The following is a 14364-nucleotide window of genomic DNA, read 5'->3' on the forward strand; positions in this document are numbered from 1 at the left end:
CTTGTGTCATTTGTTTTATCCCAAAGTACTTTACAAAATATCAATGTACACAGCAGTAGATATCAGACTAGCGTCAGAGGGTAGTTAGTCAAATGGTTTTATTTAATATTTTACTGTAAATGGCAACAGGTATGTACAATGTCTTTAGCCAGATTCTTTTCAGATACAAGCTAGTTAGTACGCTTCCATGTCTAGATTTAATACAGAAATGTCAAAATACAAACGGTAGAGTTTACACAGGCATTGAAAGTGCCACAAAGTAGCGCTTGAACACAGGAAATAATACAAATATTTTAGTTTTACTTGTTCACATACTCTAGATAAATGTTACCTAAGCATTAAAAGCGTATAGTTTCCGACATGACCTAATATATAGTAATTCTGGCAAGATCTTTCCGATTCGTACCGTTACAAAATTTACAATTCGGTTGCCCAAGTCCATATTCCGATCCAGGCGCTCAGACTGATTCTATCGTCTGCGTTGCCAGGCAACGGATCTTATCCTTGTTTCTGTTCAGTTCAAAATACGCCAAGACTCCAAATTTGTAGTAAAGTAGTATTTACAGTAAAAAGGCGCTACTTTAATTTTTTTATAAGAGGGTGGCTCAGAAGTCGCTCATACAGTTCGTGCACTTGACTTTATTGAGTCCGTAGTTTTTGCAGTCGGGACCGATGCACTGACAGCACCCGTTGTGGAACCACCGGTAGCGCGACGCTCCCATGGACTCGCACGACATCTTACACTTGTCGTCCGACATGCAGTCGTCGAAGAACACGACCGTGCAGAGGTCCTGGGTGCTGTTGTGGTGTGGGGAGCTCAGCACGGGGAGGTCCGGCAGGGACTTGTCTATTAACTGGTCTTCAAGCAGAACTGTAAGGGAGAGAAGAAATTAGCACAAGGCGTTGGTGAGAATGAATGGCGAAATCATGAAAGACCCGAAATGGGGTACTGTCCCCTCGGAGTATATATGCTGATTGGGCAAACGAACTACTAGTATATGGTGCCTAAACCCCCCTGGCAAATTATTCTCTCTACAAATATTCAGCATGCGTTGTCGGTTTCTTTCTTTCTTTGAGTTTTCGTTTCTTTATAAAATACTCAAATCGGTCTGCTGCCCGCTTTTTATTGAGGTCAGGGTCAGATAAGATACAACATGATACACGTTACATACATGGTTGAAGTTCTACCAAACCCATGGTGTAGACTGGGCACCTACCGTCTGCGCCCTGTTGTAGTTTCTCCTTGACGTGGAAGAAGTGCTGTGCGGAGATGCCGGGGAGGTCGCCGTCTGCCGGGATGCGCATGATGGTCCACTTGAGGTGAGTGTCCTGGGACGGGTCGGTCAGCGCGTTGAACAGGGACGGGATGGGGTCGGTCAGGTCCGAGATAGAACTCTTGGACGACGCCGCTGCCCTGGAGTGGTTCTTCCGACACATAGCTAGAACAAAAGAAGTGCTCTTAATTATTGAGTAAGAACGTTCCAAACAACGTCCATGGTACCACCAGCATGCAGCATACGCGAAATCTGCTGCGCTATGCAAGGGCGCCACCTAGCGACTCATATTGAGCCCGACTATTGTGGACGCGGAGTACAATCTCGACTAGTCATAGTGGTGATTCTTCAGAGAATATTTTACGATGTAAATAAATATTGAAATTTGTGGAAAATACAAGAATTTTACGGTTAGATTAATAAACATTTCCACTAACATGACTAAATTTCCGTGCAAATCTAGTGTTCGACTACCTGAGAATTTCTGCGCTGAAAACATCGCAACATTTGGAGACGCATGAGTGCCAAAATACTGCAGGAGGGAACACACAGCTTGTCCCATTAACTGCTCTTGCTACGTGATGTGCCATTAGCGAATGCATAATGACAGCCGTCCTGAACACACACGACAAGGCAAGACTTGAAGCCGTGCCAAGACCACTTTTACATCAAAGCGCGCCCCATGGGCTTCTGCGCTTCTGTCGTCTGATTCCCATGGCAACGCGATTGACGAGAGACAGCCCATAATTTCTGGGTCACCTCACCAGGGCCCGCCACAACTCGGGCCTGTTCGGGAGACATGACCCGCGAAATCGCTTCCCGATTTCCAGTCGAGCGGAATTAAGCAGGGGTTTTGATCTCAATACCAAAGACACTTTGTTCAATGTCGTAGGGCTGAATCTAACTGGATGAATGCCTCTTTGTCGTGGCTGTATTTGTGTGAGACGGTTGGTTGCATAAAGCTATGCTGAAACTTGTATAATGTGGCAGCCCTGATGTGATGTGAGAGGGCTCTGGACAAATGGCAATTTATTACATGCTCCATATAGTTATATTTCAGCAGTAATTTAGAGTAAAGCAAAGATATTTCCAGTTACTTTTATTAACTCAGACATTACGTGGAATTGTTGACAATGAGCCAAGTCCTAAGTAAGATGTCATAACATTTGTCTATGTTTGATATACGACAGCGTTGTGCTGTTTTAAACATGTCGTGCTTTCATATACCCGTTTACTAAAAGTTTTTATAAACATATTAAGCCCCAACACTTATACCTCACAGACGTACAACTAAACATATATTGCTTCCTTTTCCCGTGTTTATTTACAAAAGCACTATGGTTACATATGACATTTTTGTCGTTTATTATCAACTTTTGCCTCAGAACATGAATTCTAAATTTGGTGAAGGAAAGACAAAACGTACAAGGCATAAGCGAATAAGAAATGTTATCTATTGTCTCAATCGGGTTAATTAATTAGAGAAGTCCCCAAACGTTTCTGTCTTAGCACTTCCAAATCCCGGTAATTCCGGAGTGATTCCAGTGTAATTCCAGTCATCGCGATTTACAAGTGCCATCAAAATACGGGCTATATTTGGAGTATTTTCGTCTCGTAGGTTGTCGACAATGCAAAGTGTCGCTGTATTCGGAGCGTTTTATATGTGTTAAAGAGTGGCTTTCGGGTAATGCAGATGCGGCCATTCTGAATACGTTTTTCAATATCTCACTCCATAGGAGTAGATTAGAATGTAGATCTAGTGTGTACGAGCTGTGGAGCTACAACGATCACCAACACTTGTCAACTCTAGCAAATCTCAAAATGGATGGAAAGAAAAATGCAAGAGAGAAGCAATACTTTAAAACCATTTTCGTTAAAATCATGTTTGTAGTTCAAGCTTTATACAGACATACAGCATTTTTACGTTATCTAATAAGGTTACATGAAAGCTGAAGTAAATAGTGTGAAAATCCCTGCATAACTGCGAGCCAAACTCTATTGTTTTTGTTTGTCACTTGATGGAGTAATCCCTGTGCAAGCCCGGGGCGGGATTAGACCACCACAACTCACCAGCACAACTGGTTCGAGACGTATAATTACAAGAATTTGTGACATGTCTTTACGCCATTTAGGCACCATTAGAGCTCGTTAAAACATGGGCCTAAAATGGAAGAGACTGTTCCTCGGAGACTGGCACAGCAGGCTGACAAATTCCCCCGCCAAATCTGGTTTAGCCCCCCTCCATTCCAGGCCTACTTCATACAGGGCCATACAAATTTCTGAAGGCTTGTGTTTCAGTATTTTCTGTCAGAAAACGGTAGAAATGACACCCAAACAAATTTCTAAAGGCCTTTGTTGCAATATTTTCTGTCAGGAAACGCTAGAAACGAAACCCAAACAAATGTTGCAGTACTTTCTGTCAGGAAATGGTAGAAACGAAACCCAAACAAATTTCTGAAAGCTTGTGTTGAAATATTTTCAGTCAGAAAACGGGAAGAAACGAAAACTAAACAAAGAAGACATTATAATCTCCCACAGTTTGGCTTGTCTACAGTCTAAACAACTCCTTTGTCTGTCGTCATGAAATTGACAGTAATATCAGACGACATTTTCCTCAGGGCCATTGTGTGCAACGCGTCTGGGAACCGACCATGCACAAATCCTCTTGGTTCTCCAACCTATCGGTAGTAAACAGCCTTGAATGGCGCTCTAATTAAACCTTGCTGAACGGAATTTTCGGAAATTTGGTTGATAAAAAAGAGAAAACAGCAGGAAACGCCGGTGGGCGTTGAGGGAAGGTCGGGAGTGTGGACATAACATAGGCGGGGCGTGAATGTGTGGCCTTTCGGCGACCTGTCCTGCAATGGCGGTGACAGCCTGAAAAGTTTCACACTAGACACAGCGTTCTGATATACACTGTACACATAATATCATCGCCATTTTCAAAGATCGTGTTCACACAATACACAATAGTGTTGACCCTTTGTTGCAGTGACAGATATCCCTATGCTAAATTTGAGACTCAATGTCACTCATAGCATTACGAATCTATCGGGGGAATCCTTTCCATAATAATATGTTATGTGGTTGTTTCGTAAGTTGCACAAACATAATACATACACTGTTGTACACTTCCATAAACAAAACAAAAAAAACAGTCAACAAATTCATTTTCCAACTTTCAAATTGACACCTGTTGCTCAGATTCTCGTTTGAATTCGAAAGACCATGAGCTGCTTTTCATAATAATCATGTACAAATCATGCACATTACTTACCTTGCAGATTTCTACTCTTTCAAACTCCAAAACGAACATCATTCTATCTTCTATGAAGGAGAAAATGTTTTCTTACCGACACAGTCGCAGCACTCATCCCAGAGCCTGTGCAGACATTTGAAGCAGTCCTGACAGCAGGTGCAGTTGTTCTCGGTAGGTTTACAGTTGCAGGTCTCCAGCAGTAAACACCTGCTGACGTCAGGTGCGCACAGAGCCTCGTTACAGGACCACACCTCCCAACACACGGAACCCAGGAACACCACGGCGATACCCAGCAACAGACGGCTCATGGTGATAGACCTAAAAATGGAGAAAGGAGTGTTATGTGAAAAATCACCTCAACTATTAACCCATGTACAGTTTTGACTCAATTATCATCAATTAAGCAGGATTATGACTGGCTCAGCTAAGACGATCTCTAATAATATTTTAGATCACACTTGATATATAATATTACTACAGTACGTCTCCTATTTGCGAGTAAAAGTTCTCTCTCTCTCTCTGGTTGAAAATGTATAGTGATTCGTTAGCTTGGAACTACTGATATAACATGTATAACGGTTGTGATGTACTTTGTTGCAACAATACGTAATTTTGTGGCATGACCCAGTGTCTTTTATTTCTACATCTCACTCATAAAATGCTCGTACAATATATACAATCTACATTTATACCAAAATGCACAGAAACAGATTCAAATAAACAATATCAATACACATTGATGGATTGCAAATGCTGTTTAACCAGCGTGATTGGGTCAATGACCCTACATTGATTAATTGGTTCATTTATATATTAATTAACGGTTTTAATGGTGTGATTCTTTCTTTCTAGATTTCCGAGATCACCTTGTGAACACCCGACCTCCCTGCGATCCCAAACGCGAACTGTTTTCGTTTACCTGCACTCTCGTTAGCTGATTACACGGTCTACCGTGCCACATATCGGACGCATCATTAACTAGAGTTCCCCGATCTCATACCTTCGCCAAATGATGTTAATCTTTATAACTGACAAAGTTTAGATTAGATTATTCCCCCCTGATTTAAGAAATAGGAACCTAATTTTTTTTAATTATATCATTTTATCATCATCTCAACCAAAAGACAGTCTTATATTAACAAAGAATGCATTCTAGCATTTCCTAATGAATTATGAAAATGAGGTCCTGATTTGAATAAATTATGTTTAATGATGTTCACCTCAATTTAACTTTCAAATACCACAAGTATGAAATTCAAGGCAGTTATCATTACATAATCATAAAATTTTCTCATTAATTATGCAAATTAAGTCATTATTAACATAATTAACATCTTCCTGTGTTCCTCTCGTTGTCAATACCAATGTCACAAGCTTCAATTGTCCTATTATGGAATGCAGCTAATTTATAGAATTTCCCCATAAATTATGCAAATTACATCCATATTTGCATAATTGTCACATAATTATATTAAGCATCACGTAAGCTACCTACATACCAAAAATCACGACGATCCGTCAACCGGTTCTTGAGTTATCCCCTTTTGAATATTTTCAAGAATTTATCCCTGCAGTTCCAGAGCAAGCCGCTAGGGGGCCTTAACTCACGTCACTTTTTTCCCAGCACAAGAGCTACCTACCATCAAAATTTCATCACCATAGCATGTCTAGATCATGAGATATCAAAACCGGAAGTTCAGCTGCAGTACCATAACAAGCCGCTAGGGGGTCCAAAATCTAATCATTTTGAGGTCTCATCAAGACCTACCCACCTACCAAGTATCAAGACAATCCATCAAGGCCTTCTCAAGTTATCGTGTTTACAGACAGACAGACAGACACACACACACACACACACATACACGAACGCCCCTGAAAACATAACCTTCTTGGCGAAGGTAAAAATCGCTTCTCTTCCTTTGAAGAATCAACAGGAGATTCATCATTCCGCCATCTTGATTCTGTTTTCTCAATATTCCCTGGCAATCTTTTCTTTCGGGGTCAATGACACTGACGTGAAAAGGGTTAGCAAAACAAGTATAGAGTATCATATGGTGATATACAAGAGGTTCTGTGATGTACAATAACAGGCGCAAAACTCTGAGACTCACTGAGCCACACCCTACATCTGCTTGAAGATAAATTAGCCTTTATCAGGCTCCAGAAGCGGCTGGAAAGAGAAGATAACATGTCATGGGAGTTGCTAAATTGGTCCGCTAAAGGACTGCTGTTTGCCGCTCCAAAATGCATTACTCAGGCACTACTGTAGCGGACGAACTCTCCTAGCATGTCTATGGTGCCTTTATAGCTACCCTGGGTGTCAGACCCATAGCTACTTTCTAGCCTAGTGTTTCTACTCTTTCCAGCCACTTCTGAAACCTGGTAGAGGCTCTGAAGCCTGCTAGAGGTTAGAAATAAACCTATCGCTCACTAGATGCACGTATGAGGTACGTCTCTTCCCACTCGGCAGCGCGATATTATCCCCCAAAACATCGCGCCTGGTCCGGAAGCTATGCCCGGTGGGTTTTGGGTCGGGGCGCGGCTTCCACGTCCTTTTATCCAACACACCTGTGTTTGTGTTTCATGGGGTCAAGTTGGACGGATCTCTGTAAAACGTCTGCCACTACCAGTGTAAACCCTCCGGGGGTTGCGATAAAACACTACGAAGTACTGCTTGTTGAATACCCGTTCCTCCCTGGAATGGTATAGATCGGTGCATAATTGAAGCCACCTGTGCTCAGCTGTAAAGAATACGGGCTGAGCTCACTGCACTTTGGACTAAATACCTGCTTTGTTTAAGCTTCCGCTGTGTTACTAGAAAGAACCCGGCTAAAGCTAGACCATGCCTTGCTTCGAAAACCACAAAAACAGAAATCAAACCCCTTCTGTTCATCCCCACAAATATATTAAACCCCCTTGGCAAAAACAAGGTAACCCATCTAGAATTCTAGATGCTAAAGGAATACAGTTTGTAGCGTTGTTGTATTCAAACGTCTAGTACAAGATGAGCGGCCTCAACTGGAGGCAGAAGGCTCAACTGTACTCTGTACTCTACTACAAACGGAGACAGGCTGTAGTGTCCAGTCTCAAAATGACCATACCAACATGTGACAACTACGGCAACTCCCAACTGTGACAACTACTACTAGTATTACTTCCAGCTCCCCAAGCTAGCCTGACAACAAGCACCACGACAGTTGTCAAACTCCTGTCGTCTGCAAAAACTGGGAAGAGCACAGCGAGCCCTCGGGGCAAGCAAACCCCTCCATTAGAGCTCGCTTCATGTCGAGTGGGTCGCGTGTTTAGAGAAGGATCAACTCTAGAGAGGCACACCCTCCATTTTTGGCCGACAACTTAGCCCTCTTAGTGCATATCTGGCATAGTTACGGTTTGGACACGTTCACAAAACTGTCATACAAAAACACGGGGAAGATCAGGCAATGGGAGACCAAGAAATACGTTATATAAATGTTAGAGCGACTAGACCTAGTCTTGAATGTTTCAAACGGTCTCCGTCAGTCAGACATGCATGTAAAACGTTTCTGGCTATAAATATGGTGAACATTTTTGTCAGTCTGTTATTGGCCTTCCAGTTTCCAGAAATTGGTAACATTTTACATGCCGCCGAAAATGGAAATATATTTCGATCTAGCTTAATTCAAGATTTTAGCAATCAAAAACGACAACCGCTACATGTACATACAGTTCAGTATATATATCAGATATATATATTGCTTGCTCAATGTCCCGAGGTCATTCCCCTAGTTCTTTGACACATAACCGGGCGACCAGACCCCATGTATCTTCTGTCTGAGGTATCGCTTGAACATTTGAAGTTGAACGTGATGTTCCAAAAATACACGTACTGTCTGCGACTACAGTAACACCGCAGCAAAACGTATGAACGTTAAACGGTTGTTGGTATACCGGAAATATGGTGGAAAAGCTAAACAAAAGTCCTCACCTTTCAATTGTAGTCCAAACCAGGTGCCCGACTTGACTTAATCAACCAACAAGTACTTCCAAGTCTTGTACTCAAATCCGTTCTTCCTACAACGGAAACACGTATAACAGACGAGCACTGTGTAACGCACCCAGAATCTTGCTTGAAAACTCTGAGTCTGATATATAACACTCTACAACGTGCCTGTCCGCAGACGACCAAACAACAATACTGACACAGGTAAAGCTGTCAGACAAGATGACATGGTACAGTAGCTTCCGACGCTTGAGGGCATGGCTATGTGTTCAAGGGGGGTTTATATGCATTGCTAAACATGTAATTGTCGCCTTCGTCTCGCAAAACCTACGCGACATAATTCTGTCCAGTGACCGGAAATTGTAGGTTTGGTTCCACCAGTAGATTTGTATTGTCATTGCCTGTCGTATAGGTTATTACAGAAGAGAAAGATACGGGTCGAAGATATTGGTTGTACCGTGTTATAGTCTGAAACAAATCCACATAATCTACAGACTTTGAAATGAAAGACCCCTAACTCGAGGACGGATTTCCAACAAGTATCGCCCGTAGGGGCACTTACTGTAATATTACCGAAGTATTTACGTCGTGCTGAGGGTGTTATGTGCCCGGAGTGACTGGTTTATACGCTGAATGGAGAACATAGACCGGTAGGATTTACACACTAAAAACAGCCGTGACAGAGTCGGACGTGTTGGGTCAAAGGTCGGTTTCTGGAAGAAAGAAGCCCTGACAGAAGCCCTCGCATGCAATCACTGTACAAAAACACATGTGAATATAGTTACAGGAATGTGCGATGCTTTCACGACAACTGTAAGAGTTGAACACTTGTTAAATTGGGACATGTTGAATGTTCGTGCTCGGCTTGTGAGCCAGGAAAACACGAGCCTTACATCCCCCAGTGTACGTACCATGGTCGCTCTATCTTGTACCCGACAGACAGACGTAAGCTGTACATCATACATGTACAAGGGCAAGGGCTGCTGACGTTAATTAATCCCCAAGCAGATACTATTTTGGTGGGAAAATGGCAGGGCAGTATCTAATACAAAAAATACCAGTATAAAAAAAGAAAAGCCCGATAAAAACGCACAAAACACGTCGAAAATAAGCTATCACAATCACAATCAATTTTTTCAACGATTTTAAAGAAATTATAGGTGACAAGAATATAACTTGAATATATTGAGACATATTGGAAGTGCAAAATAAAATGACACTATTTTGGAATTAACCCCATTGTTTGTTTTTGTGTCCTCTCGCAAATGTCTTACTTGTTTTGGAAAAGGCGCATTGACGAAATAGTTTGCAGCCGACCTAACAACGCTATACAGTCGACCTGCTCCCCCAGGACCAGACAGGTGTAACCTGTGAGCCACAGTTCGTGTGCTGTGTTTTCCAAACACCGCGAAACCGCGCAAAAACTTAGCTAGCATGTAAAGAATTCCTTTCATCTACGTTCATGAATTCTACATTTTGCGGGTTTTCATGTAATGCAATACAAACATGAAATTCGTCAACAGTGTAAACGTATAAACATCACATTTGTACTTTTCTCCCTTTATTCAGCTTTTCAAGTTGACTAAGACATTTAAAAAAACTACGCTTTCCAGCTTATGCGAATGAAGAAAATACAAAAATTGTTAAAAGGTTGTAACAAGATTGCTTTGTGTATATTCTCTGTGTTTCTTCTCTGTCTATGTTTCTTCTATGTAAATCTAGCAAACACTTCAAGGAGAGGTTCACAAAGAAAGTAGACGAGCAAAATTAACGAATTCGAACAAATACAGAAGAAATACCCGCCACGTACAAACTCTTCCACTGAACGTCGCGTCTCTTTCGGAGACCCTAATCTTTGGAGCAGACCTCGGAGCACCGCACACAAAGACACCCCTCAGACTGGGACATGTATCGTGTGTGTACTGAGGCCACCTGTGTAACCACCCAAGCATATTAAGCCACTTTGTCAACATGTATCGAGTTTATGCTCGGAGAGGTGAGCAAAGAAGACACAATGCGGCCGCGTTTGGGGGCAAACACTCAATCTGGCCGCGATATGAGCGGGGAGGTTTAGGTTTTCAGCTGCCGGTCGACATGAATGTATTTGAAGTGGGGTGTGTACTAGACTACGTGGGGTCGATTGATTACTAGTATTGGTTGTTTAATTAAACTGTCTCTGGGGGAGGTCTAAGTCTTTTTCGAACTTGAGAACTTTGCTGTTTGTCTGCTCGACTGTATTTTTAATGTCAGACTTCATGTTTGATGAGGAAAACATTCCCATCAACTCTCTAGGTTTAAATAATACGTTATCAAAAATAATACTACGTAGAACCCTATAAGGCAAAGGCAAACGCTCTACTAAAACGGTTCATTATTCCATCGACGATCTTCATAGGCTGGAAAATGAAGTAATTTTGTACTAAAATTTATACTGTAGGCGTGTATTATCGGGCTTTCTTTGTACTGGCATATTTTTGTGGGGTGGTGTATTGGATACTGGCGAATTTGATGCTGCTGTCTTGCCAATTAAATACTGCATGGCAGCCACCGAAAGATCTGCTTGGAGATTAGCAGATCGGTAGTGTAGGAGTGACGGGGGACAAACCATTCGTCCTTCCCCACGGAATGGAGACGTGTAGCGTTACATAGCGTAACCACTTGAACACTTCCGACCATTTTGTCCAGGCATCCTGACTGAAGGCACATTTGGGAAACCTTACACGTCCGGAATGCCAGACTCTCCGAGTGGCAACACTCTAGATGTCTAATAACCAAGTTCTTGTCCCGTTTCCATAGCTGGTCACGCACTAGTACTAGTTTCCCTGGTTCAGATACGAACCAGTCTCCTTGGGGTACAGCCTAGGGTATGTGTGTCACTGGCAAGGTAAGTAGGTTCGTCCCAGTTTCACTGGAACCGATGGCCTGTGTACGTGTAGACCCAGGAAGCAGTCTGGCACCCAGGCTACTGCCTGGGAGCAGACCAACAAGGCTGGATTTTCAGGCTATACAAAATAACCAGGTTTGCGAACCATACACTGTTACACAGATCTGTTTGGATCCTGTCCACATGTGGCTGGTGTTATCATACGTGATGATAAGAGGCAGGGAGGGGCTCTCTTTGTAAATCATAATCATTTCCTGTAGACTACCACGTACAAGTAGTATGAAACACAATTGCAGCAATTCATTTGGCATTTCTATTCTATAAGTACAACGCACGGTGAACGCCTGTGTGTTGTGGGTCAGACATTAGTTGCAAACGTGCGTCCAGGTTCTTTTGTTTACGATCCACTGCCCTACATAATGAAACCTCTCTTCACTAATCCCAGCAAGTCAGGGTTGACAGTGAACAGATACAGGACAGACACGGTTGTATCAAGACGGTTTAAATTTTGTCTGTAAACCACACAACAGAGACACACGCACACAACAGCTTACGTCTTTCCTCGACGTTAAATACCTCTAATCAAACGTCTTGCTTCCGGACGACTACACAAGAAAGAAGCAAGATCAAATTACCTGTTGTGCAGCTCTTGGAAACAAGTTCTTTTCATCTGTCCATGGACATCATATACAAGATCTGTCTTACAAAAAGCAAGCTAATACTCAATACTTAAAGTGAAGGATATACCTTTAGGGAACAGAAATTAGGGAAATCGTTAAAATCTGTAATTCTCAATTCTGGTGAAGCACGTCATAAGCAATTAGTCCGGATGAGCTCATAGTAATTTATGATTTGTTTTTGCACTACAAGGCAATTGCTCAACACCGTCATTCACAAGTCGGTACCCCCTAATTCGTCCTCATTGACACCTCAACAAGATTGCTGAGCACACAGACTGACGGCCTGGCCAGACTTGCAATACACACACATGCAAACACACATCCACACACTTGTAACACATTTGTAGTTCCGCTTTTGCAGACTACGTGTGAAATCCTGACGGCTTTTATGACTCGGACGCGTGAAACCGTGACTTTTTAATGAACTGTAGTTCTTTATAGATGGATTATAAAAGGAACTGATGCTAAACATAATGCGAAACAAAAAAAATCTAGGAACGAAAACACTGCTGGCATAGCGTCTCTTGATTCTGAAGGAGTACGTGAATACACACGCATAATATTTTAGCTGATACAAAAATTATCGCACGAACTCAGCTCTGTTACAGCTAGGAAATGAATGTGCATGCGTGTGGTCTAATAATTAGCAGAAACGGATCCATGCTATAGTCCGGTTTGTTTTGTATGCACACAGTCACATCTGGAAAACCAAGGGCTCAAACGCAACAGTTATACTAACACGTACTCAGACTGCCTCTTACAAAGCCAACTCTTGACCCATAGATGCGTGGATTCATAACTGCTGCAAAAATTAACGTCTGAAGCCAACGGCCGAATATAATTTAAAGCACTAGGCTTGCTTGTGGGGTTTTGGAAAGGTTGGGTATGAAGCTGCATGCTGACGAAAATCTAGCCCGACTGTCAGCTCGCAATATCGCCGCCATGTCAGCGAGGTGAGGAGGACAAGCATGGCCTGGCTGGCCTGGAGCCGGCGATACGACAGAAATTTACAGCCAGAGAGAAGCACACGACCTGGGCAACCTAAACCAAGCATTAGTACAGTACACAAGCAAGCGATGAAGTCGTGGTACCGAATACACATTTTTCACAAGGATTTTCTCCAGAAGGTCTTTCTGAATTTCTGGAGCGTTTTTGAGGATAAACAGAGAGAGAGAGAGGACAGAAGTACAATAACAGGCATCTCAACACACGCGCTCTTACCCAGTCAGCGGATAAATCCAAGCCAGATGTGTCCCCAAACCTCAGAAAACGCACGATTTCTGCTCCCGCAAACGAAGCCCTCCTCAGCTTCTACATGAAGATAACATCCAGCGATCTTCTCTTCGCCACGATAGCTCCGTATGACGGTGTTTAGACGGAAGAAACACCTCCCGTATTCCTGAATAAAACGCTTGCTGAAAGAGTCGACCGTTGTGTGTGTGTGTGTGTGTGTGGTGTAGGACGACCTTAGCCCACGGGGGGTTGTGTCGTATTTCAGTGCGGATGGAATATTCAATCGCGGCGGCTTTTCACATGCTGATTGGGCCATTGAAATAACTTTGTTTATCCAGCTGCCATATTAGGACCCTGGGTCGGGGCCAGGACTCAAGAGGCATGAACAGAGCGGAGTAGAAGCGCATGTTCTAGAAACGATTGCCATCAAAATGAAATAAAATCAAATACTTACTATCCAAGCCAGCAGATGGGTTTTTTTTTGCGCTGGCGATCATTTTTCGAAAATCTCTCTTTGACATGCAAGCTACATCTGCTTGGAAATAAAAATAGAATATGATGTATCGGTTAACTCAATAGAGTGTTTTCTTTTAAGTTTTTAGTCATTTTCAAAATTAGAAAACTTCGTTGTTCTACTGCGCTCTTGTGGAAAAGCACTTTCCAAAGGGGCGCATGAATGAAGCGCCATCTAGCGTGCGGCATGGTAAGTGACCAAAATGAAATTCATACAAAAACATCCAACCAAAAGATATACTAGTACCAAAACATGCGAGTTCAAAACGTTGAAAGCCACAATCCAGATGCATTTTATTGTAGCAAACCAACCGAGCCATTTCTACCACAATCCTGATGTATTTTAGCGTAGTAGTTTAGAACAAGGAGAATGACACCCAAGTCAACGTATATCATCGTTTATTCCGATTCTACTGAGGTTCTACTGAAAACAATATTTTGAAAAGCACTGCATATACAGAAGAGTCAACTAAGAACTTTGGCAACATGCAAGTCTTATTTTTGGTAAAAGATAACGACGTTTTTATCCATACAATCCACTT

At 42.4% G+C, this 14364-nt stretch overlaps 1 protein-coding gene across 2 annotated transcripts; it reads right to left on the reverse strand.

The window, feature by feature from the left end:
* Positions 1 to 81: 81 nt before the first annotated feature.
* LOC109482049 (twisted gastrulation protein homolog 1-A-like) lies at positions 82 to 13561 on the reverse strand. 2 transcript variants are annotated; one of them, XM_019784700.1, is made up of 4 exons: positions 13298 to 13561; positions 4628 to 4851; positions 1218 to 1439; positions 82 to 871 (listed from the first exon to the last, which is right to left on the reverse strand). In XM_019784700.1, exons 2-4 carry the CDS (start codon positions 4839 to 4841, stop codon positions 606 to 608), a joined length of 702 nt encoding a protein of 233 aa, XP_019640259.1. In that variant the 5' UTR covers positions 4842 to 4851; positions 13298 to 13561; the 3' UTR covers positions 82 to 605. The 2 variants fall into 2 exon arrangements, with proteins under 2 accessions (XP_019640259.1, XP_019640260.1); XM_019784701.1 differs by lacking the exon at positions 13298 to 13561 and adding an exon at positions 9086 to 9169.
* Between the last annotated feature and the right edge of the window lie 803 nt (positions 13562 to 14364).

This window comes from Branchiostoma belcheri, unplaced genomic scaffold (assembly GCF_001625305.1).
Source record: "Branchiostoma belcheri isolate BF01 breed outbred unplaced genomic scaffold, Haploidv18h27 scaffold59, whole genome shotgun sequence".
In the NCBI taxonomy this organism is placed as follows: Eukaryota; Metazoa; Chordata; class Leptocardii; order Amphioxiformes; family Branchiostomatidae; genus Branchiostoma; species Branchiostoma belcheri.